The sequence below is a fragment of the Balaenoptera acutorostrata genome, chromosome 6, assembly GCF_949987535.1.
Source record: "Balaenoptera acutorostrata chromosome 6, mBalAcu1.1, whole genome shotgun sequence".
Lineage (NCBI taxonomy): Eukaryota > Metazoa > Chordata > Mammalia > Artiodactyla > Balaenopteridae > Balaenoptera > Balaenoptera acutorostrata.
Window position 1 is genome coordinate 55,426,433 of NC_080069.1, and position 26,008 is coordinate 55,452,440.

Below are 26,008 nucleotides of genomic sequence, written 5' to 3' on the forward strand. Positions count from 1 at the left end.
AAAGGTCTCCTCAATTGCTGAAGGTGATGTTTATCATTTTCAAGCATATTTGAATATTTTTACTCATATACATATGTATCCACAAACAGTATTGTATACTGTTTAGTATGCTATAGTTTTATAAGTAGTATCTCATATTTATGAAATATGGTACATACAATCACAGAAAATGAAGGAGCCAGGATGTCAGTATTCTGCTTATGTGCTTTTTTGATAATGATAGTTTCGTGAAAAGGGTATTTTAATGCATTCACTTGAAATGCAGCAGATGCCAACTATGAGGGAATGAAGGTGCTAATTTATAGTTTTTAAAAAATTGTGCACAGAAACTTGAAAGAATGTAAGTGCAAGCTTAGCAATAGAAGGAGAAGTGAAAAGACGCAAAATGGGGGGTGAGGGGTGGGAATGGAGTCCTTTCGTCTGTAACCAAGGAGGTCTGTAAGAAACCACGGAAGCTTCTGCTAATTTGAAATTCCACCAGCAGAGAAACAAAACTCTGCTGGGTTATTGAAGAAAGGTCTTGGCACCTTATGCACGGGAAATGAGACTTTTCATTTTGCAGTTGGCTTGTAGATTGGTTACAACCCCTCCCTCACATGTTTCAAAGGCTGAGGAGCCCGCTGGAGTTAAGAGATGTGGTTTGCATACATTGCCTAGTTGACAGCAGCAGATCAACAGTGAAAGGCTAATTAACTAAATGAAGGCAGCAAAGAAATAAGGTTTTGGCAAATGACAAAGCCATTCATTGAGCCACATTTACTTCTACTTTAGCTAAGTTCTGTTTTTAATTAGCCTCAGGATGTTTTTCTTGCAGCCATTTAGAAGGAGGTTCTTTCCCTTGTCAGGTGTTGCATCCCAGAGTCAGACGCGGTGAGGAGAGGAAAACCTCAACACATCCACCACAAAGCAGGAATTACCAGGCATCCCTCGTGCTGTCCCTTCCCCTCCCTGCACTCACAGCCCTAGAGGCCGGGGCCTTCCTGTGGGAGAGCTGGCTTCTCCTGCTGGACCAGCTACAGTTAGTTGTTGACTTGGAGGATAATTCTGAACACATGCAGATTCATCTTGCTGGAGCCCAAGCTCTGGATTTCCTTACTTCCAGCTGATCCATAAGAAGCATTCAACCTTGGATGTGATCAAACCAGCCCACCAACCCACAAGCGAATTGAGTCAGATGCCATTCTTCTTTTGCTCCATACTTCTAAGTGTTTTTTTTTCCCACCCCATTTCTTGGGACTTTGTAGGCCTTTGTAGCTTTTGTCTAAATGGCCAGAATGCATGTGTCTATTTATAAACAGGAAGACTGAGGCAAAGTTAGTATTTTAGCCAAGCTCATGTGGGGATTGTGGAGAAGGACAAAGATTGTCAAATCTCCTGGTGCTTGGCTGAGAACTGGGCCAGAACTACTGGGTTGGGATGTTAATTTAGTCCACAGAATGGGGGATGGTGGATACGATGTTCATGGCAGAAGATGTGTCTGGTGAACGAGGCTGGTAGGTCATTAGAATTTAGAGAAGACTGCAAGGAAGATGAAGGAGTAAGCTTTAGGAGCAGTGGCAACTGGATTTCATTTAGAGGGAACTGGGTATTTGTAGAAATGAGACAACAATAAATACAGTGACCATGTTTTTTAGAAGTCATGATGTTATGACTTCTCTCTGCTCTTCCTGTTCTTTCAACCTGTTCAATGCAGGCTAATAAACTTTCAAGGCCTGGCTTGGCCCTCCAAACTCCTCCAACTTCCCTCCACGCACCCCTATGCTGAGTTCAGTGGCTCATGGGCCCCTGTGATGATGAATTTTACGTGTCAGCTTGACTGGGCTAAGGAATGCCTAGATAGCTGGTAAAACATAATTTCTGGGTATGTGTGTAACAGTGTTTTATTTGAATAGGTAGATGGAGTAAAGAAGATTGCCTTCACCAGTGTGGGTGGCATTGTCCAATCCACCTGATAGAATAAAAAGGCAGAGGAAGGGTGAATTTGCTCTCTACTTGAGCTGGGACATCCATTCTCTCTCCCGCCTTTGGACATTGGTGCTCCTGGTTCTTGAAACTTCGGACTTGGGGGAGCCAATGGTGTAAGATCCAGTCCAAGTTCTTGTGCCCTCAGACTGACCAGGACTTACACCACTGGCTGCCCTGGTTCTCAGGCCTTCAGGTTTGGACTGGAACTATACCACCGGCTTTCCTGGGCCTCCAGTTTGTAGATAGCAGATCATGGGACTTCTCAGCCTCTCTGATAGCATGAGCCAGTCCTCATAAAATATCTCCTTCTATATGTCTATATATATCCTGTGTCTCTGATTCTTTTTCTTTTCTTTTTTTAAACATCTTTATTGGAGAATAATTGCTTTACAGTAGTGTTAGTTTCTGCTGTATAACAAAGTGAATCAGCTATACATATACATATATCCCCATATTCCCTCCCTCTCACATCTCTCTCCTGCCCTCCCTATCCTACCCTTCTAGGTGAACACAAAGCACGGAGCTGATCTCCCTGTGCTATGTGGCTGTTTCCCACTAGCTATCTATTTTACATTTGGTAGTGTATATATGTCCATGCCATGCTCTCACTTCGTCCCAGCTTACCCTTCCCCCTCCTCGTGTCCTCAAGTCCATTCTCTACGTCTGCGTCTTTATTCCTGTCCTGCCCCTGGGTTCTTCAGAACCCTTTTTTTTTTTTTTTTTTTTTAGATACCATATATATGTGTTAACATGCAGTATTTGTTTTTCTCTTTCTGACTTACCTCACTCTATATGACAGTCTCTAGGTCCATCCACCTCACTACAAATAACTCAAGTTCGTTTCTTTTTATGGCTGAGTAATATTCCATTGTATATATGTGCCACATCTTCTTTATCCATTCATCTGTCGATGGACATTTAGGTTGCTTCCATGTCCTGGCTATTGTAAATAGAGCTGCAATGAACATTTTGGTACATGACTCTTTTTGAATTATGGTTTTCTCAGGGTATATGCCCAGTAGTGGGATTGCTGGGTCATATGGTAGTTCTATTTTTAGTTTTTTAAGGAACCTCCATACTGTTTTCCATAGTGGCTATATCAATTTACATTCCTACCAACAGTGCAAGAGGGTTCCCTTTTCTCCACACCCTCTGCAGCATTAATTGTTTGTAGATTTTTTGATGATGGCCATTCTGACTGGTGTGAGGTGATACCTCATTGTAGTTTTGATTTGCATTTCTCTAATGATTAGTGATGTTGAGCATCCTTTCATGTGTTTGTTGGCAATCTGTATATCTTCTTTGGAGAAATGTCTATTTAGGTCTTCTATCCATTTTTGGATTGGGTTGTTTGTTTTTATGATGTTGAGCTGCAATGAGTTGCGTGTATATTTTGGAGATTAATCCTTTGTCAGTTGCTTCATTTACAAATATTTTCTCCCATTCTGAGGGTTGTCTTTTCGTCTTGTTTATGGTTTCCTTTGCTTTGCAAAAGCTTTTAAATTTCATTAGGTCCCATTTGTTTATTTTTGTTTTTATTTCCATTTCTCTAGGAGGTGGGTCAAAAAGGATCTTGCTGTGATTTATGTCATAGAGTGTTCTATGTTTTCCTCTAAGGGTTTTATAGTGTCTGGCCTTACATTTAGGTCTCGAATCCATTTTGAGTTTATTTTTGTATATAGTGTTAGGGAGTGTTCTAATTTCATTGTTTTACATGTAGCTGCCCAGTTTTCCAAGCACCACTTACTGAAGAGGCTATCTTTTCTCCACTGTATATTCTTGCCTCCTTTATCAAAGATAAGGTGACCATATGTGCGTGGGTTTATCTCTGGGCTTTCTATCCTGTTCCATTGATCTATGTTTCTGTTTTTGTGTGTCACTCTGTTTCTTTGAAGAACCCTTACTAGTACACCCACTGAGCACAGTGGTGTATTTCTTTCCCAGGAGAGATGGCAATTTTCTGCTTTTATTCTTACTTGAGGTAGTAAGCTCCTTAAAAGGACAGAGACCATATGATCATCTTTGTATTCCTTGACCAATTTATTGAACAATAGTGCCAGGCACTGTGATAGCTGCTTGTCATATTGCTTCAGTGAATCCTCACAACAACCCAGTGAAGTAGTACTCTCATAATTCACATTATAAGGGAGCTGGGCTCGAAGGGATTAAAATAATTTGCTCAAGGTCACACAACTAGTAGGTAGTGGAGTCAGGATGCGCTCTTGATCATTATGCTACTCACTTCCCTAGTGGACCCTCAAGAAACATTTGCTGAATTGAACTGGTAATTTGTATGGTGCTTATTTTATTGCAAGTAGTGGGTGCTTAATTACTTGATTTCAAAACCCATTGAAGCTGAAAAGCCATGTAATCATCTAAGGCAGCCATTTCTCATAGATCCTAATATGAATAAGGGCAAAAAAAAAAAAAAAAACCCTCATTGTTACCACCAGGTAAGCAAAACGGTTACATGTCTCTGCAGGTGGTGGTGGATTCTGAAGACATATGGTTTTTACTGGCTAAGGTAACTACACTTTATTATTTCATTATCTTCTCTTTATTACTGAAAAAAAGTTGAAGGAAGAATCCCTTCTTCTGGGAGGAGGGGGAATCTGAAAGGAGGAGAAGTGGAAGGGACGAGAAGCTTCTCTTTTTATGAAGTTAAGACTCATGAATCTATCTGTCTATGGCAGAGAGGCCATCAGTACAATGGTCTTTCAGGGGCAAAGGCTCTAAACTTGGTTATGAGAGACCCTCAGAGGTGCAGAAGAGGCTGGTGAAAGTGTTATTACCTCAACCAACAAATCTCCATCTTCACTCTGGGTTTCCCCCCACTCCCACCCAAAGAACTCTTCTTCCCGGGACCCCCATCTCATCTGCTTGCACCGAAATGCAGAACCACCCTGGTTCTAGGGACAGTCCAAGACCCCTAAACAACCCCCAGGTTGTTTCAGTCCCTAGTCATTTTAAACCCTCTTGTAATCTGCAAAAGAAAGGAACCTGGATACCTTACTTAGAGTTCAGAAAAATTCTACTCCCATTATATCACCTGAGTTAAAAAGGAAGCTGCTTAGTTTGGCTCTGAGCCAGTTTGCCTTCACACCCCTGCCCCCCAACTTCTTACTCTGGACTTTTAAGCAGAAAGACACCCTGAGTCAGATTCCATGGGGTAGTGGTTAGGAATGAGACTGTGAAATTAAGAAAGGAGTCTTAGCTTTCATGACATTCCAAGTTCAATTATATCTCTCTTCAAACACTCAGCACTTTGCCTTAGGGTTAGCTTGCTTGGGCCCCCTTTGTGTGCACCCCTGCAGCCCTGAGTTACGACCATGGGCTTAAATTCTCATCGAAGGCTGGCTGGCTCCTCCCAAGATGGAAGACAAGTCAGTGAAGTAAGTGAGTGAATACCTCATAGCACCTCGGGCCAGGGAAGGTATCTGCTCTGCTCCCCGCGCCCCCTCCTTTCCCACCCCCTTGGGAAGGACAGTGCCTCACCTACTCACCAGCCCAGAGACAGGTATGAAGAATAGAGAGGGAGAGAAGAGCAGAGGAAGAGGAACGGATCAAGCCCCCACCTCTCCGGGAATACTTAGCCCCAGTCTCTGTCTTTTTCACTGGCTGCTACATTGAGCAGAGTGAGTTTTCCTAACCCAGGTATAAGCAAAGAAAACAGATACCTTTTCCCAGCTCAGCTGAGGTGAATCAACTCAACAAAAAGCAGGAGGCAGAAAAACTCAAAGCATTTTCCTAGTATTGATCTCTCTTTAAGGTGATAATGAAAGCTGCCAGTATTGAGACCTACTATGTGTTGAGCAGGGGCTAGGTTTCTGACAAATAGGAATCCACGTAAGCCTCCTTTTTACACAGTTCAGATAACTGAGGCTCAGAAAAATAGTGACTTTGCCCAAGGCTCATAGTGGGGCCCAGGTCTCTGTTTCATGTGCTTCCTTTCCAAGCCTCCTGCTACCAGTACTGCTCTTAGATCTGGGCAACAGGGATCCCTGCCCTGGGCCCCAGGCTTTAGAGGGCCCCTCGCAGGAGGTAAGGAGTCTGGGGAACCGGGAAGTTCTGCCTACCCAGGGCCCACCTTCCCCCCTGCCAGGCCCCCTTACATTTTAGGTGTAAGGATACCTCTGGATACCCAGGCCCCTGGAGCTTCCTCACCAGAGTCCCAGCTGGAGTTGCCAGATGTAGCAAATAAATACAGGCTGACCAGTTAAATTTGAATTTTAGATATAGCAAATTTTTTAGTATAAATATGTCCCATGGAATATTTAGGACATGCTTAGTGCTAAAAAGCTCTTCATTATTTATCTGAAATTCCAATTTAACTGCATCTTGTATGCTTTCTGGCAACCCTAGCCCCAGCCCACTTCCAGGATTTGGCTGTTTGGGTGGCACGTGCACAGAGCTTGGATGTGCACACTTGGGTGTCCAAAGGCAGGCAGGCGAGGCCCCTCCTCTCAGAGCTGGAAGGAGCCCAAGGAGGGAGAAAAGGGGGCCGACTGGGACCCTCCACCTGCACCCTTGTTAAGGGTGTGCCTGCTCCCCAGACCCCACGTAAAGCATAGATTGCTTTATCGTCTCTTAATTGCCATTTGCAATTTCCATAGTCATTTGAGTTCCCAGAACATGACCCCTTTTGTTTTCCTCACCTCCAGCTGGATCAGGGGTGAGGGGGTAGAACAAGCTACTCAGAATCCCAGTCTAAGGGTTGTTTCCATGTTGACGCAGTTGGCTTAATGGGGCTCTCAGTCTGTGAAATGGAGGAGCTGCTGGATGTGAGGGTTAACGTTTTCAGCTTTCCTAAGTAAAAGGTTTCTGACCATGAATGAGATGCTTCACCTCTCTGAGGTTGTTTTTTTTTCATTCATAACATGTGAGAAATACCCCAGCCTCCTGGAGTGGGTGTGAGGGTAAAATGAATCAACACGTGAAAGTATCTAAGCATTTGAGGTGTCAAGCCTCATAAACACAGTTGGGTCTGAACAGTCAGGAACAGACCCTTCTCTTTTTTTTAAGGCTCAGCTGGACCACCCACACATCTGTTTCCAGCCTGGGGGCCCTTGGATCTTCCGTGAGGCTGAGATGGCTCCTGAGTCATAAGCGATGTCACCTCCATCCAAGCCTCCCGGAGCATTTTGATAAATGAACCCGGGGCAGGGCCTTCCAGAACAGTCTGACTCTAGGTTTGCAACTCAAAATTACACTACACCATGAGACCTATGAGATGACTTCTGTCTAGAGGACAAGGAGGACCCATCCCACCAAGATAGGGCTAAGTCACTCATCAGAACACAGGTCTGAATTATTCCCCTGAACTTTATGAAGACTGCTAAGATCAAGTCTTACTAAGAATGATTAAATAAACAAAAACCTGACTTATTTCCAGTACCAGTTGAATGCTCTTTCTTGAGCACAAGTAGCAAAAAATGAAAAGAGAAAAGCAAATCATTCCCAACACAGGGCACAGAGTTTCCCTGGTCTTCTCTAGTCCATGTTCTCACATCTTCCTAATTCCTCTCTCCCTTTTCCCTCCCTCTCCTTCCTCCCGCTTCTTCTCCTCCTCCCAACAAATTAACTTGTAATCATCAGTTAGCAATCCTCAGGAAAATCTTCAAGAGGAAGGCGGTGTATTGTGAAGCAGGAAACAAGGACTCTGGTATCAGCAAGACTTGGGTCCCAGCTCTGCCATCTCCTGGCTGTGTCATCACAGGTAAGCTACTGAACCTTTCTGAGTCTCAGTTTTCTCTTGTAACAGTGGATAATACTACTTACTTTCACTTAGCACAGTGCCTGTCACCTAGAAGGTGCTTGTTAAATGGTGGCCATTGTTATTGAAGATGATGCTTAATATATATAAGATTATACTTTATGCTCAATAAAGCATAAACACATGAATGAATGAATGAAACACTTCCTGAAAAGTTGCCTTTTCAAATTTTCCAGTGTCACAAAAGCAGAAGTCAGCCAAAGGAGTAACTTGGGGGTTCCTTCCAGCCCTGAGTCCCCAGATCGTAGGGCTCCTTTGAGCCTCTGGCTTTTGTGACTCAGTCTCCAGCGTGGCCTGACAGTGTGAGACACACCTTGCTCTGCTGGCTCACTGTGCTTGTCTGTCCCCACCTCCTCCATCCTTCATTGATCTGGCTCACGTTTACCCATAACCATCCTTGATTACCTGCAGGGCTAAACAAGTAGGCAGCCATCATTAAGAAATCACAGGCGCATACCTTTCAGATAGCATAATCACGCCACCGGCTGGTACCAGTGCCCCAACAAGCTTCCCGCTGTGGCCCACTATGCAAACAGTTCCACCCGCCAGAGGTGAAAACAATTCTACTTTTCAGGGCTGGAGAAGACTGATTTTATGCAGCAAAATCCACTCAGTTATTCAGGATGCTGCTGTCTTTTTTTAGTTCAGTTATTCAGGGGCTTCTGAGTACACGATTGTAAATTCAGCATTTGCTGGTCCTAAAGCTTAGATTTGATTGGTTGAGATTCAACTTGCTCAGTGTGTTTCTCAGACATGACAGTGAATCTGGACAAGAGAAACAGATACCGTTTTGGCAGAGAATCAAGTACAGAGAAATTTATCTTTGAAAATTTTTGATTCACAACCTCTAGCTAATACAAACAGAGTGCTTACTTTCATCCTGATCCTTTCCCTTTCAAACCAACACTGGCAGAAAGATCTTTGGAAATCAATAAACAGCTATCCCTGTATAATGAGTACATATATTTCAGATAAATTCCTCTCTTTATCTCCTACTAAAATTGTACCCCCATATCCTCTCTTGAATATTTAAATTGAGGGTAACCTGCTTGTCTACCACGGTGCCACGTTTCCTGGTTTCAGATGAGAAAGTAACCTGAGGATGAGGTAGCAGGGATTCCATGTTATCTTTTGGAGAACAGAGAAGCATGTGGTTTACTCTCAGAAAGCACATCTTGACTGCTGGTGGTAAGTTATTTAACACTCACCACCTGTCTCCGTCCCCTGTGCTGAGTTTTAATGAGAGCTTCTGGAAAGTGATACCTAGTTACTTCTCTTGGCTCATTTATTCACTCAAACATTCATTGAGCATCTCATAGGTGATTTGGGGTTGGACAGTGGGGATACAGCAATATCCAGATCCCAATCCCTGCCCTCGGAAGGCCTATAGTCAGTGCAAGAGACAGATATTAAAAAAGAAAAAAAAAATCACACACAAAAAATCTAAATTTACTCACTGCAATAAATGCTTTGTTGCCAAAATAACAGTAAAAAAAGCATACGATAAGGAACTTAAGATGGTAAGCTGTTCCAAGAAGATGTTGACAAAGTCATGAATTGAGTAGTGTTATTATTTTTGGTATTTCTAGACCCTTGCTCATGGCCTGGCACATTGTCAGTCTATTGTGTGAATGAAGACTCTTTTATGAGGCCCTTTTTACTCCAGAGTCTCCAATTTTAACAAGTAAAAACTTGTACATATTGTTTGAGTTCCTAACATGGACCAGGCACTGTTCTAGGTTCTTTATATCTATTAGCCTGTTCACCCCTCCCTCAAGGTTCTGAGGTGGGTTTTAGCTATGCCTTCATTACATAGATAAGAAAATCAATACACAAAGAGGCTAAGGCGTTTCATCGAGGTCACGCACTTAATACAAGTTACTGCTTGCTAGAGTCTGGATTTGAACCTTGATCAGCAGACCTCAGAATCTCAACCTCTAACCAGTGTGCAGCACTACTTCTTGTAAAGTTACTGAGCTCTGCAATGACTCCAGGAATGTGACGAGCTGCAGTGAAGTAAAAGAAACAAATGTAAATAGCATGTCTTCCCCCAGGAATTAGCACTGAGGGTTACAAGAGAGCAATAGAGAAATAGGGCAGCTTATAACAACTCTCTCCCTATCACCTGCCCCCAGGTTCTTCCTTTGCTAAATCCCTTTCTTTGGCCCAAAGCAGGCATCTCCTTCCATGACTCCAGAGAAGTCCGCATTCTCAGGGCCGACTAAGCTCTGGCTGGTGGCTTTGGGGGCTGCTGGAAGGATCCACACACTGCAGCCACTACAATGCCTCACCTTGCGTGGACGGCCAGCAGATGCCCCTTCGCCAGAGTGAGCTGCCTGAGCATCAGCATCACCTCTCCCTCCTCTGCAGGTGGCTCTTCTCTCTTCTACGTGCTTCTAGCTACACATGAAGTTGGGGGGGGGGGGACACAACAGTTTGGGCCCTGGGTGCCAGACTGGATGGAACCCACTTGGAGTCAACACAATCTGCTTGTCTAGACCTCAACCCCTTCCTGGATCAGGGAGAATGGGCTTCCCCCTCCTTCGCTCTCAGGGCAATAGCAGGGAGCATCTGAGGAAATCGTCACTGCGAGTACCCATCTTCCAGCAAAACAGCCTACCCCGCCCACTTTGAGTTACTGTAACCTCCCCATTCTCCAGACTCATTCGTTGCCCTTTGATTTTTTTTTTTTTTTTTTTTTTTTTAATTTGGGTGCCTATCCCCTTACTTGGGAATTCATACTCCATCATCAACTTTCCTGCGCTGGGTGCATATATATGTACGTGAACTGGATTTACTCTAGGCGTAGCTGACCAGTCTGTGACCCTCCTACCAGAGCCAGTGTGCTGTACCTGAGAGCAAGAGCTGGAGAAAAGCTAATGTCTTGCAGAGGAGAAAAGGAAATCTGAGGACTTTGATTTCGAGCCCTAAGGTCTGATCCTTGGAAAACACAGTTCAACATCTCTTTGAGTTGTGGAGATATTAAGTCAAAGCCGTTGCAAATTCCATTTGTTCAAGTCCTGTGATAAAAAGGCTTTGTTTATAATATCTGAAGATTAGTAAACTTAGAATATGCAAGTGAAGAATTTTGTCATGTCAAAGCTTCTAGCATTTCTTTATGCTACAAGAGGTGGAGATATGGGGGAAACTATAACTTGTTTTTATGGAAGACTGACCTCCTTGGGCCTTTTGATTTTGCTAAGGGAAGTGAAGGTCCTATTCTGGAAGAAAGGGTTTAGACTTAAACTCCAAACAGCTAAAATGGCACAAGTTATTTTCATGGTGGATGGGGTGCAATTTTTGTGACTCTATTTCTTTTGGGAAAAAATATATACTTCATACCGCCTAGTATTGTTCATACCGCCCTGTCCCTGAGCAGTATTGTTAGTTGTTAGGCCTTGAGTGTGAGACCTGGTTGAAGCAATTATCCCAATAGAGATGTGGGAAAAATTCAGTTAGTCACATGAAGAGATCAAGTCTTCGGGCCTGAGCTCAGGTGGTTATTGAGCATAATTGGCTGCCTAGATTGTTCTGCAATGTCCCAAGGCCACGCTGATAGGTGTGTATGGAAGGGCAGAGGAGACACTACTTTTGTTATAGTGCATTACAGAAACATAGCTGCTTCTGCAGCAGTCATCTTCAATTAATTCTGCTCAGGCTTTTCCTCTGGAATGTGTGAGCTTGCTTAAGATTATACTACTTTAGTTCTCCGTGAGACCTTCAACTCAAGTGGTTGAGCTGTCATTAAATATTCTTGTGGCTGAATGGTTATTAAAACACCAGAAAGATGATGCAAATAGGTATGGACCACTTTGCCAGGTTAGTACAGCATCACAAGCCTGAAGAAAAGTGAGGTTACACACCATCACATACCAAAGAAACCATAAACAAACCAAAGATTTTCATTGGCAAAGGGTAGTTAAAATATTTAATTGAACCCAGCAGCAGAGTCAACATACCATATTTATATTTTAAAGCAATTGACTGTGTCATAGCATATATCAAAATCTGACCATTTGCAGAGAGACAACACTTCAAGCCCATTCAGGACCAACTAGACTTTAGTCTAAAAGGGACTGGCTTTATCAGAATGCTAAGATGAAGGTACTGCAGATGTTGGATTTATAGAATGAACAATGTAAGTCATCTGTTAGAAAAGATTTGGGAATTTTGCTTTGATACAAGGACAAGGAAGACAGCTATTCAAGTAGGTCCTTACGATTAGGTCCCCCCGACCCCTTCTGTTAAATCAGAACAAATACTCTAGTCTTAAATTATTTCCCTGATGTTAGTCAGAGCCCACCTCCCTGGCTAGATATACCTATTTGTGAATGGTCAGGTTTCCCCATAGGGGCTGTAAGACACACACATGGTTGATAGAGATTATATATTTCATGGACCTATGCAATTTTGGTAAACATGTATCTGTAACGTATTTAAATAAAGACAGATGGAAGAATGTGCCCACAAGATGATGAAACAGGACTATGTATGTGTACTGGTCTGCTCCAGCTCCACGCCAGGTATATGTTATGGCCTAGAGAGTATATGCATGCATACACCCAAGGGAGCCTCAAAGAAAGGAAATTGCAGTAGGCACACAATTCATCTCTAGCTGCCCGCCTGCTAAATGTTGGCAGACTACTCTGGGTCACAACCCACATGTTGTGAACCACAGTTTTACCTCCCTGGGTAGCATGTGGTTTTGAAGGCAAAGGCTGTGAGTTTACGTTTCCGGATGCCATATGTATGCAGTTAGCGGACAACTATGGTCTCTTTATATGTACATAGCCACAAATCATTCCAGATTGATGCCTGGATGATGGACTCAATCTCCTGCAAATTTCCCATATGCTTCACCTGACTCCAAAATGAGTTGGAAGAAAAAATGCAATATTGGGAGCTTTTAACAGAAAAATGGGAAGCCTTTACTCCCTGTGGAACTACGGCATGTGAAGCTACAATTGGCAATGAAGGGAAAGTCAGCTTTTCCGTAACTTCCCTACGCATTCAAAAAGCAAATCGAAGAAAGGAAACCACCTGCAGTGAAAATATAATTGACCGCAGGGGCTTTCTCCCAAGTGGTTCTGATTCATCCTTAGTAACTGCAAGGGAAGAGCCATCCCCATGTTAAACTATGGCGTTTTCACAGATAAAACTGTGGGATCCCCAGTTTCTCTTTTTCTTCTCTCTTTCCTTTTGTTCTTTCTTCCTTCCATTTCTCCTTCCCATGTATGTACATATTTTTCTCACTTTATGAGGGACTTGGGAGAGTAAACAAGAACTACAATTAAACAATAACCTCAGCACCATGGCAATTGAGAGCACAAGCTGACCGTAAAGACCAGGAGCTTATTACTATTATTACTGAGCCTCCAGATAACCTACTTCTCCTATGAGTGTCCTTAGAATAAAGAACAAGAGAAACCTAACTTACATGATTTGTTATCAAAGGGGGGAAACACATTGCTTCCTCATACATAGGTATCCATGGGGGTGTATCAGGGCAGGTGAGTGGGGTGGGTTTGAGTGAGGTTTTAGGGCCTTTTTCATAAAATATTTCAAATAAACGGATAAGTATAGAAAAGATGAGAAACACCCAGTGTACCCCCCCATTTCGTATAAAGGCTAAAATTTCCCAAGTTTCCTCAGCCTTTGTAAAGAAAATATTTCAGATATAAGTGAAAATTCCTGCCTACCACTCTTAACTTTCATTCCCTCCTTCCTTGCCCACGGTGAGTATGAGCGTGGGTTATTCCTATGAACGTTTTATCCGTGTAAAGCGCAGGCTCAGTAGTTGTGGCTCATGGGCTTAGCTGCTCCGCGGCATGTGGGATCTTCCCAGACCAGGGCTCGAAACGGTGTCCCCTGTATTGGCAGGTGGATTCTCAACCACTGCGCCACCAGGGAAGCCCAGCCTGCAAACTTTTAAAACCCTATTTTATGTTATAATCTACCTCGCCCTACACACACCCTTGGAAGTATTTACCCCTCCATCTTAGGGCAGGTTCCCTGACAGCAGAGCTTGAGACAGAATTTCTAGTAGGAGAAAGTGAGGAAAGGAAGAAGCTTAGGAAAGACGTGGCTTCTGCTGAAGATTGGCTTCAGCGTGACCCCGCAAGAAACCCCAAGCTGACGGCGAACGACACCGCACAGTTGCCTCACTGAGGCAGGGGCGGGTCTGGCCTTTATACCCCTCATTTATCAGCCATTGGCTGCGGGCCACGGTGGAGGGGGGCGGTGTCAAGGGGATGGGGGTGGGGTGGGGACCGTGCAACCGCCCAGGCATTTCCAGTTAAAGAGGCTCCTCTTCGAGAAAGAGTGCAGCTGTGAGCAGTTAGCAGCTAATAGAGCAGGTGGGGGTGAGTGCGCTCGCCCAGTAAAGGCGATCTGGGCAGGGCACCGCTAGCACTGACTGCACCTTCCAACCTGTGATACATGCTGATGTTTTTCTCCCTCCCCTCCCTTCTGTTCACTGCCCACTAAATTGATTTCATTAATTTAGCGAGTTAGTGGGGATAAGATAGATTATTCAATAAATGGTGCTGGAATAATTGGCTATTTATGTAGAAAATAAAGCAAAATTATATCCCTCATCTACACACACACACACACACAGATTCATGGATGAGTAAAGATCTAAATGTGCTGTCCCTTCCCTCTCATCTCTTCCCCCTCCCCCTTCCTTCTGTTCACTGCGCACTAAAATTGATTTCATTATCTGTTAATGGGTCACAACCTCAAGTTTTAAAAACACTGTCCTGGGATATGCCTAGAAGGGGAATTGTGGGCGTATGAACATCTACATTAGAAGATACTACCACCTGGCTCTACAAAGCAGTTTAATTGATTTATTTTTCTGCCAGTAGTCTGAGAGTTCTGGTTTATCACATCTGTGTATGGTGGTACTTGTCATTGTTTTCAGACTTTAATTTTTTACAAAATTTATGGTTGTGAAATGGATATATCATTATTGTTGTAAATTGAATTTCTCTGATTACTACTCAAATTGAGCAACTCCTTGTGTTTGTGAATCAGTAAGTTTTCCCTTTTGTAACTTGACCATTCATATTCATTGCCTTTTGTTTTTGTTGGTGATTTCTAGGAGTATAACTAAGCTGGGCCCTGTGAGGGCTTCCCGAGACAAACATACCCCCGCCCCCATGTCCTCCCCCTGCCTCTTGTTTGCAGAAAAACATTAACTTCCTAGGTCCTCCCTGAGTTCCAAAGAACAGATTTAATCAGAGCAGTGAGAAAATACGGAAAACAAAGGAGAACAGTTAAGCAAGACAAAATAATAGTAGTTTAGCATTAAACAAAGTCAAGGACATTTAGTTCCTCCTCAAGGGTTAGAGATAATATTCTGAGCCATATCCTTGGGCTATTTTGCAGATACTGAACCCCCAACCAGGTGGAAGAAGTTAACTACATGCTGCCCACAACCACGTAGACCCCAGACCAGGTGGAACCAGGTTGATGATGTTGACTCCACCATCCAGCAAGCAGAATAATGTGCACAAGCTGATCACGCACCCTGCAACCCTCTCCCTCACCCTGTCTCTAAAAACCTTTCCCTGAAAGCCATCCGGGAGTTCAGGCCTTTTGAGCATTAGCCATACTCCTTGCGTGGCCTTGCAATAAACCTGCACTTTCCTTCACCACAACCTGGTGACAGTAGATTGGCTTTACTGCGCAGGTGAGCGGATTCTAGTTTGGTTTGGTAATAGGAGTTCTTTATGTATTTTGGGAATATATATATATATATATATATATATATATATATATATATAAATATATATATATATATATATAAAGTTTTTTGTGTTTTGTTTTTTGTTTGTTTTTGGTTAATGTGTTGCAAATACCTTCTCCCTGTGTTTGACTTGACTTTTTACTTTGTGTCTCTCTTGATGTGCAGAAGTTTTAAGTTTTTATAAAGTCAAATTTATCTGTATTTTCCTTCAGGGTTTATGCTTTTTTGGGGGTACAATTATTATGAAATTTTTCTCTAGCTTGGAGATATAAAGATATTCTACTTTATTTTCTTCTAAATAATTTAAACTTTTATTTTTCACACTTAGATCTTTATTCATCCATGAATTTTTTTTTAGGATGTAGATTAGGGATGTAATTTTGTTTTATTTTCTACATAGATAGCCAATTATTACAACACCATTTATTGAATAATCCATCTTATTCCCACTAATTTGTAATGTGTCCATTTTCCCCATATACATAAGTCTGTTTATAAGTCTTGCTATCCGATCCCATAGATCTATTTGTCTATTCACCTGCACCAAGATCATGATCTCTTACTTGCTATAGCATTATGATAACTCATGATATTTGATAGGGCCAAACTAGGCATTTTGTTCTTCAAAATTTTCTGGGTGTTTTTTGTCCTTTTTTTCTTCCATATAAATTTTAGGATCAGCTTTTTAAGTTTCATAGAAATTTCTGTTGGATTTTTATTGGAATCGAATTGATATATTAATTTGAGAAGACTTTATGTTATTGAATCTTTCCATCAATGAACATGGTATATCACAACATTTATTCAGATCCTTCAATGCTATTTTTAAGTCTTCCCCATAAAATTATAGCGTATCTTTTCTTAGATTTATCCCTAGATTAAAAAAACCCACAATTTATCGATATTTTGAGGGGTATATTTTTTTCTATTACATTTTCTATGTTGTTATTGCTAGTCCATAGGGACATAACTGATGTTTGTATAAACTCTTCCTGAGCTCTCTTATTGATTCTAACTTTGTATAGACTCTTATTTTCTTTAGGCAATCACATCATCTACAAATAAGAAGAGGTTTCAGGTTTCCTTCCCAAGTTTTATGCTTCTTATTTCCTTTCTTTTCTTATTTGATCAGTTAGGACTTTTATCACAATATTGAAGTGAAGCAGTCATAGTAGGCGAAATGTTTTATTAAGATAGTGCTTGCTATAGGTATATGGTGTTAAGGAAGTTCCCTTATAATCCTGGTTTGCAGAGATTTTTTAAAATCTTGATGAATATTACATTTTATAAAATGACTTTTCTGCATCTATTAAGATAAGTATATACTTATCTCTAATCTGTATTTAAAGTGTATGACATAGATTTTCTTATAAACTCTTCGGGTTTTATACACTGACAAATGATTTGCTGATGTTTTATTTAGGACTTTTATCTCTTTGCAAATATATTCTTTTCTTTTACAATCCTTGTCTGGCTTTAATATTAGTGTTAGACTAACCTTACAAAATGAGTTGGAAATATTACTTCTTTTATTCTCTGAAGTAGAGATTACCAGATGTGCTATAAAAACACAATCTACTTTTAAATTGCCTGCAAAAGACTCACAAAGCCAAGCTTAATTTTTTATTACGCAAGGTCAAATACTTACATTGATTGAGTTTTCTGACATATTTGGGTTTACTTCTACCCTTTTATTTTAGGTTTTCTGATTGCCTTTTTTTATTCTTGCTTATTTTCTTTTACTTCCTTTCATCTAGTGGACTAATAAGATAACTACATTTTTTCCTCCCTCATGCTGTTTTATAAACTAGATTGTTTTCCTACCAGTTTAGTTATTACTCTTAAATGTTTACCAAAATATTTAACCATACATTTTTCTGCCAACATTTAGCTATGTAATATTTCTATCTTTCTGGCAAACATTACTTTCCGCTTTTACTACCAAGGAACAATGCCCCCACTCCATCTTTTTTGTGTGTGTGTGTGAATAATATTTTATTTAGTCATTTTTGTTTACAGCTGAAACTCTGGGAACTCAAAATTAACATCCTTGCCCGTGAGCTTGTTATAGACACCAGAAAACGTTTCAACCTTGTGTTCCACATTGTTCTGCTGTGCTTTATCCAAACGAACCTTTATGAGTCGGCTGCCATCCAGCTTCACGCGGATTCTCTTGCCCACGATCTCACTTGGGAAAACCAAGTCTTCCAGGATGGCGTCATGCACGGCTGTCAGAGTGCGGCTCCTGGGACGTTTTGGCTTATTTTCTGTACGGCTTTTTCGAGTTGGCTCAGGCACAATTCTCTGAACGATAAAGACAACGTGCTTCTCGCTGAACTTCTCCAACTCACGCACTAGCCAGACCTGGATTTTCTGGAAGGATTTCAGATGAGGAACAGGAACAAAGATTATGATAGCTTTCGGACAACCACCAACTTCAGTTTCCTTGGCGGCCGTGATGTTCAGCTCCCGCAGCTGGGCCTTGAGGTCCGAGTTCATCTCCAGCTCCGGGAGGGCCTGGGAGATGCCAGACTCGAACTCGTCCGGCTCCTCGCCATTGGGCTTCACGATCTTCGCGCTGGAACTGAACACGGTCGGGACCTTGACGACGCGGCCCCCCACTCCATCTTTTTATTGTGTTTAGAGCTTTTATTGTACTTTTAAAAATTCAAAATAGTTATTTTTATTTGTGTGTGTGTGTGCTGTTTCATTTCTTCCTTCCAGGTTCATTTTTTCTTCTTGAGATAAATCATTTAATAGTTCCTTTTGTGAGGATCAGTAGTTGGTAAATACTCCAAGTTTTTGTGTGGTGAAATGACTTTTTTGTCTCTACAATTGAAAGGTTGTTCGGGCATAAGAGTGTAGATTGACAGTTATTTCCTATCAGCCCTGAAGATATTATTGTTATTTTTTGGCATTGATTGCAGCTGAGGAAAAGTCTGCTATCTGAGAGCTTTAAAAGTCTTATTTTCTTTGATGTTCTGCAGGTTCATTTTAATGTTGACATTCGGATTTACTTTTGTATATTCAGTTCAAGACTTTGCACTTCCAGTCTGAGGACTTATGTCTTTTTTCAATTTTAGAAAACTACTATTTATTATGGTTTCAGATTTTTCTTTCTCCTTCATTCTGTTTCTTCCTAAATTACTATTTCATAACTTCTCCTCTTTCTTCAAACCTTTAACACCTCCACTACCCTCATCATCCAAAACGAAACCTTCACCTTCTTCCCCAAGTTAGCTTATCTTGTGTTAACTTTCTTTTCTTTCTCTTAAATTCAATCTATTAACAATCCTATTGGCTCTAATTTAAAAATAAACCCAGAAAGTGACCAGTTCTCACCTCTCTCACTATCACTACCCTATGCTAAGCCACCATTATCTTTCTGCTTCACCCTTGTTCCCCATAGTCTATTCTTAGCACTTAAAATTTTAAATTGCATCTCCACCCCTACCGTCCTCCTTGTCTTCTCCATTTTTCATTTTTCTCCATGGAACTTACACACACACAAAAAAATATATATATACACACACACACATACATGGTCCCTTCTTCTTCTTTTTCTTCTTCTTCTTCTCCTCCTCCCTTCTCATTCTTAACCTTATTCTTTTCACTGTTTCTCTTTCTCACTAATATATAAGTTCTGGTGAGATAAGAATAAGGATGCTTAGAAGGATAAGGATTTTGATTTGTTTTGTTAACCCTGTGTACTCAGCACCTAGAACAGTGTCACACAGAGTAAGATTTCATTACATATTTGTTTAATAAATACATATATATTTAAAAATTTTTTTTATTATTATTTATTTTTGGCTGCGTTGGGTCTTTGTTGCTGCGCACAGGCTTTCTCTAGTTGTGGCGAGTGGGGGCTACTCTTCGTTGCGGTGCATGGGCTTCTCATTGCGGTGGCTTCTCTTGTTGCAGAGCATGGGCTCTAGGAACAAGGACTTCAGTTGTTGCAGCATGCAGGCTCAGTAGTTGCAGCACATAGGCTCAGTAGTTGTGGCGCACGGGCTTAGTTGCTCCACGGCATGTGGGATCTTCCCGGACCAGGGATTGAACCCGTGTCCCCTGCATTGGCAGGCGGATTCTTAACCACTGTGCCACAAGGGAAGTCCCCAATAAATACATAGATGTTTTCCACTTAGGTAAATGAGAGCCAAGAAATTCAAATAAATGATGAGAAATATATCTCAAATAATTAAGAACATGACATTATTTCAGAGAATCAGCAGTCCATCCTGGATCTTAGCATTCATGTACTTTTTAAAGGAAAGGCATCGTGACTGCATTCTAAGTTAGGAGATGATGCAGCAGGCAGAAGAAAAAGAAATAGGAAACTTTGTAACCAACTGCCCAAGCGAAAGCTAAATAAACAAACAAATTAACCAACTGTCTTTCTGGGCTTATGATAGAGGTGCTGGAAATCACAGGAGACTTGCCTGGGACATGTGTTGTGTAACAAATCCTGACAAATACATGGATCATCAAAGAGATTTCTATTTTATATACTGAGAAGCTTTATGATCCAGGAAGTGGTCAGGCCATCTGGGATCTCCTGCTTACCCATCTGGAGCTCTGATTGAATATGTGAGAATAAAAGGAAAGCTCAATTTTAGTGAACATGAGCTGTTTGGAGTCAGCATGGGGGTGCATCAAAGGTGGTGGTGAAACAAAGGGATTACTTTTCCACCAAGCCCTTGTAAGGGAGGGCAGAGGGTGGTCAGTGTTGGAATAAGAAGAAGGAATGACAAAGAAGGAAGCAATGACCTTCATTTCTCCCAGTGATGATGTTATAGGATGTTGTCACTGACCTAAAGAGCCAGGCATTTTCTTGGGATGGGGAATTACTGAGAAATACATGGAAGCATCATGTTGTCAGGAAAATAAATTATTTTAAACTATAGGAACCAGCAGGTTTTCTTCAGTAAATGCAATAATAAATTGTGTTTATGTAGCACATTACACTTTTTCAAAGCATATACACCACCCCATTTAGTATTTTCAACCCTGTAAGGTAGGGAATACAGACTATTTGAAGCCAGGAAGTGAGCCATAATTCTTTAAGCATGCTCTCCTACCCTCCTGGCCCCACCAGGATCTAGTATAGTGCTGGATGTATAAATCGCTTTTAATCACTGTTATATTAACTCCCATTTTACAGTTGGGATTGAGGAAATTATGAAGTTGTTAGTTGCCAAACATCACATAGCTAGTCGTGGCGTAGCTGGATCCAGGAGCAAGTCTACTAACTTTTAAATCTTGTACACTCAATATTCCATCACATGCCCTGCCAAGTGTGCCAACATCCAAAGACCACACAGATGCAGGAACAAGAAATACAAGTGTTCTTGGCAATTATCCTGTGCCAAGGGTCACTGATCTTCTTGATGAAGAGCTACTGTTGATTTACCTAATGTTTAGTAATCTACCAATGAAGGCACTATTAAGAATTGCTTAACATAAGCACTACTTGCCAGTTAGGGGAAGCTTGGCACAGACAATGTGTTGGCTAGAATGCCCAAGTCCATCCAATTCAGGAAAATTTATTAAAATCTCCAAGACTGGCCTAGCTTCAAGGAAGCATGCCAAAGAGGCTCTAGGAAAACAAAACAATGTTTCTTCCAGCCCTAGGTGACTTATTCAAAAAGCCTCACTTTTTTTCTCTTAACTTCAGTGTCCTGCCCCAACACTGGCAGAGGTAATAGACCTCCTCGCTTCAGGCTCCCAGTGTGCTTCCCACATCTACATGGAAACCCACTCCACACTGGGCATCCACCTGCTCATAGGAGGCTGTCCCTCGGTTCCCTTCACCAGCAAGTATACGCAGTCTTCTCTTCCCATACAAGTGAACGATGTCTCTGTGAAATTATCCACTAATGGGAATGTCCCAGGGCCTACTCAACCCCATTGAGTAACTCAGAAATAGAGATCTCTATCTCCCTCACCCACACATATACAATAACAGAGGTAATATCTTTCACTAACACTTTTCCTTTCTCAGTTCCCTAACTTTCTCATTTTGTTAATGTGAATCAAGCCATCAACACTTCATCACTGGGATCCCCTCATACACAAAATCATTTTCTTTGAGTTCCAGATGATTCTGGGTCACCTTGGCTCCATTAAAACTGTAAACGGTTAAGGGTTATTGTCACTCATTCACCCCACATTTGCCTAACAAGATGTAGGGTCTTCTGTATCTCTCCACCCTTTCCTTTTGCTATCCTGTTCTGGAGGGACCCATTTCTCACCACGTGCCATTTAGGGGCTATGAGCAGCTAAAGGGCTTGGTGATGACTCTATCTCCCCATGAGGAGTAAAGAAGGGACTGACTTGGGGCTAATTCTCAAAAAAGTGAGAATTCTAGATTGACAAGTTGAGTCCCTTGCTTTATTTCAATGTCTAATTAATATTGAAATATCTTTTAATTGAGAAGGCAATGATTGATAGGAGAGATATATTTAGAAATTTACAAAATATTTTTCTAGGTTTTTACCTTGCATCATACTGAAGTTCTAGAATTAAAATATTGGGTTTTATTTTTTGAAACTTTATATATTTTGCAAAAGGAATGTAAAGTTGCCTGTAACAAAAGATGTATCAACTGCTTAATGAAGTAAATATAAAAAAGAGATCCCAGGGCTTCCCCACTGGCGCAGTGGTTAAGAATCCGCCTGCCAATGCAGGGGACATGGGTTCGATCCCTGGTCCGGAAAGATCCCACATGCCGCGGAGCAACTGGGCCTATGTGCCACAACTACTGAGCCTGCGCTCTAGAGCCCACGAGCCACAACTACTGAGCACGTGTGCCACAGCTACTGAAGCCCACGCGCCTAGAGCCCGTACTCCACAACAAGAGAAGCCACCACAGTGAGAAGCCCACGCACTGCAACGAAGAGTAGTCCCCGCTTGCCGCAACTAGAGAAAGCCCGCGCACAGCAACGAAGACCCAATGCAGCCAAAAATAAATAAATAAATAAATTAATTAATTAATTAAAAAAAAAAAGATCCTAGCACTGCTTTTCAAACCAGGGTAAACCAGTCAGAAGAAATAGCATATCCACAGTGGCAGGAAGTCAAAGTAATAGAAGCATGGCTGAGGTTTCTAGGGCATCAAGGAGGGACTGTTAACTGAACATTAACCAATAACTCAAAGATTAGATGTTGAAAAAGCCAACAGCAGACCATGGCCTGGAGGATGCCAGAGGTCTATTTTTTGATAATGCCAGTTTCTTTGTAAAGAGGTTCCCTGGAATGTGAAAGGAGATGTGTAGGTCAAACCAACACTGCTGCTGTGACTGAGCTACAGATTTGGCTCAGAGTTTCCTAGTTTTCAGGCAAAAGGGGCCATATGGTCAGTAATCTAGCTTTTCAATGCAGAATGGAGGAAGCCTAATAGGTCCTTAGGATGATACATTTTTATTTTGGCAAAGAAAATATCTCTCTTTACAGTTGTAAGATTAACAAGTTCTGGGACCTATTGTACAGTATGATGATTACAGCTAATAATACTATATTATATAGTTGAAAGTTGTTAAGAGAGTATATCTTAAGTGTTCTCACCACAAAAAAGAGATGATAATTATGTGATGAGATAGAGGTGTTAGCTAATGCGATGGTGGTAATCATCTTGCAATATAGAAGTATATTGAATCAACATGTTGTACACCTTAAATTTATACAATATTATATGCCAATATATTAATAAAATAAAATACAACTGGGGGAAAAAAGAAAAGTATCTCCATTGTTGGCTTTTAAGAAGTAAGTTACCATATTATAATAGGGCCCATAAAAGAGCCACATGACAAGGAACTCTGAGCAGCTTCTCAGAGTTGAGAACAACCCTTACCCAACAGCCAGCAAGATAGGGACCTCGGCCCTACAACTGCAAATAGATAAATTCTGCCAACAACCTGAGAGCTTAGAAGCAGCTCTTTCCCCAGCTGAGCCTCTGATTAGACCCTAGCTCTGGCTGACACCTGGATTACAGCCTGATGAGACCCTGAGGTGGAGAACACAGTTAAGCTGTGCCTGGATTTCTCACCTACAGAAACTGTGAAATAATACATGTGTGTGTTGATTTAAACTGATAAATTTATGGTAATTTGTTATAAAGCATAGAAAACGAATACAACTGAACATTAAAAGACATGGCCCCCTTTCCTTGAGCCAATCCTCTATGAACTTGACTCAGTTATTTTACCGTATCCAACATGAGAACTAGAGCTTTATAGGATGTCAGAACTCCAGGGAGTAATCTTGTGACAACTACCCCTGTTAACATTGCTTTTCTACTGATCCATAAAATCTAAGTCTAAAAATCCCTGGTTTGAGGACATTCTTCTGGAGTGGTTTTCAATGCTCCCAGCACAAGCTTGAGTGTGTGTGAGTGTGAGTGTGTGTGTGTGTGTGTGTGCGTGTGTGTGTGTTGTGGTGGTAAAGCAACTTCTTTAATGGGGTCAGAACAGCTGGATGGGGAATTAGAAATCCAGGGGGGTGTAGAGCAGAATATTGAAGTCTAATTTTAGATCAGTGACATGGAAAGGGTTCCATTACCAGGAGTCAAGTGGGAGATACCAATGACCGAGTGGACAAATGTGAGAGGCAGAATTCATGGAGCTTTTGATGTGACAACCAACAGGAGCATCTGAGTGGACGGATTTGGAGATTTAGGTTCTAATGATGGTAGCCTGCGGTGACTTCCTTGTTTAAAATTGATTTTCCCCTGAATATCTTTTGAAAGCTCAAGGCTCACCATTATGGGAATCTCCTTCCCACAGATACTTCTCTGATAGAGAGCCAAGAAAATGGTTTCCTCAATCCATAGATCATACCCAGAGAAGGCAAATTGCTTGCTTAAAGCCACATAGCATCATCTTAGGAAATAAATCTGGGGCTTCTGATTGCAAGCTAACTGTTTTCTTTGAGATCGTTGAAAAATGGATATAATTGATTTAACAAAATGCATAAAGGATGCAAAATGGGAGGTGTTGAAAGTTCCAGTGAAGATAGAAAAGCAATACAAAAGCAGACTGAGATCAGGAATACAGGCAGGAAATAGCCAGATATGATTCAGATTGGAGAAAGAGAACCCAAAACATCTGGGGAACAATAATTTGAAACAGATACTCTCCTGGAGAAAGAAATCTGGAAAGCAGTAGCAGGGTGAGAGACCTGGGTAGCACTGTTAAGACAAATGGGGTCTCTAACGCTTGTGCAATGGTCAAACCTGGCTAATTGAATTTGGAAGCCACGGCTAGAGAGGTCAATGGATACAAAGGGAGGATGCAATACTTAGGGTCTACGTGTCTGACACCGCGCTCTTCCAGTCCTTCCTGGCTGTGCACTCAGATCCCTCTGGCTAGAAGGGAAAGTCATAGATTCCCTGCTAATGAAGACGAGGGAAGGTTCTGAAAAATTGATCCTCTCAGTCCCCAGGGCAGCTGGAGCCCCTGGGCCAGTTCTTCAGTTTTTAACCAATCTCTCTTTTTACTCCAATCTGCATTCAAATATTATCATGGTCTCTGTGTGCCATAGATTAAAAAAGGTTAGGACCCATAGGCCTGGAAGACACTCCCACCCTCTGCTTGTTCTTCTTTCTAAATATTATCAACTAAAAATTTTATATCAAATATTGCACACATACAGAGAGGAGCACAAATCATAGATTTACAGCTTGATGAATTATATAAACTGAACACACCTGTTTAACCAGCACCCAGATTAATTAAGCTGTTGAACATCACCAGAACTCTAGAAGTGCCTTCTCCCCACCTGCTATGATAACCTTCTTCTGATCACTACTCACCCACTAACAGCATAGATCAGTTTTGCCTGATCTTGAACTTTATATATAGTTGGTAATTTTTACAGCTGGCTTCTTTTGCTCAACATTATGTTTGTGAGATGCAGGTATGTTGTTGCATGGTAATACATTTTCCTCTTCTCATTGTTGTATAGTGTTCCATTGTATGAATATATTTATTCATTCTGTTGTTGATGAACATTGGGTTGTTTCAGTTTGGGTCTATCACGAAAATTTTTGTTCTTCTGGTAAGCATACGTACAGATTTCTTTTAGTCTTAGCCAGCTTTTAAGAGTCTTTCAAGATAACCTGCTCTGAATTCCTTCATGTGCCTGAGGCCTCATGGGCTCAAAGCACATTTAAATATTTGGCCTCCCTCTCTTCTTTAAAAACAGATAACAGCCAATCATGACTATTAACAATTATTCTCAGTTGAGGCCAAGATCTTTATATACTTGCTCAGAAGCATTATTACAAATGGAATACGTAATATTTACAAGCATCCAGTGAGAAGCCTTTGTTCAAGAATAGAGCCAGCTTTCTGTTTGATGGTGTTCCTGTAGAAGAAAGGGTACCTGTTCATTGAACCTACTACAGATGAGGCATAGATGGAATCACTGCCCCAGGGGAGACAATGAAAGAGGGTTGTTACCTGGATTGGCTTTTGGGAACCCCACAACCAACCTCAAAGAGGGTGACCAACCTC

General features: G+C 41.5%; 1 protein-coding gene across 1 annotated transcript in view; it reads right to left on the bottom strand.

The window, feature by feature from the left end:
• Window positions 1-17,504: 17,504 nt before the first annotated feature.
• The window catches only part of LOC103011333 (40S ribosomal protein S7-like), a 44,492-nt gene continuing 35,988 nt past the window's right edge, over window positions 17,505-26,008 (bottom strand). Inside the window, exon 2 of the mRNA XM_057549145.1 lies at window positions 17,505-18,118. Coding sequence (XP_057405128.1) covers window positions 17,505-18,118 — 614 coding nt within the window. The remainder of the gene's footprint in view (window positions 18,119-26,008) is intronic.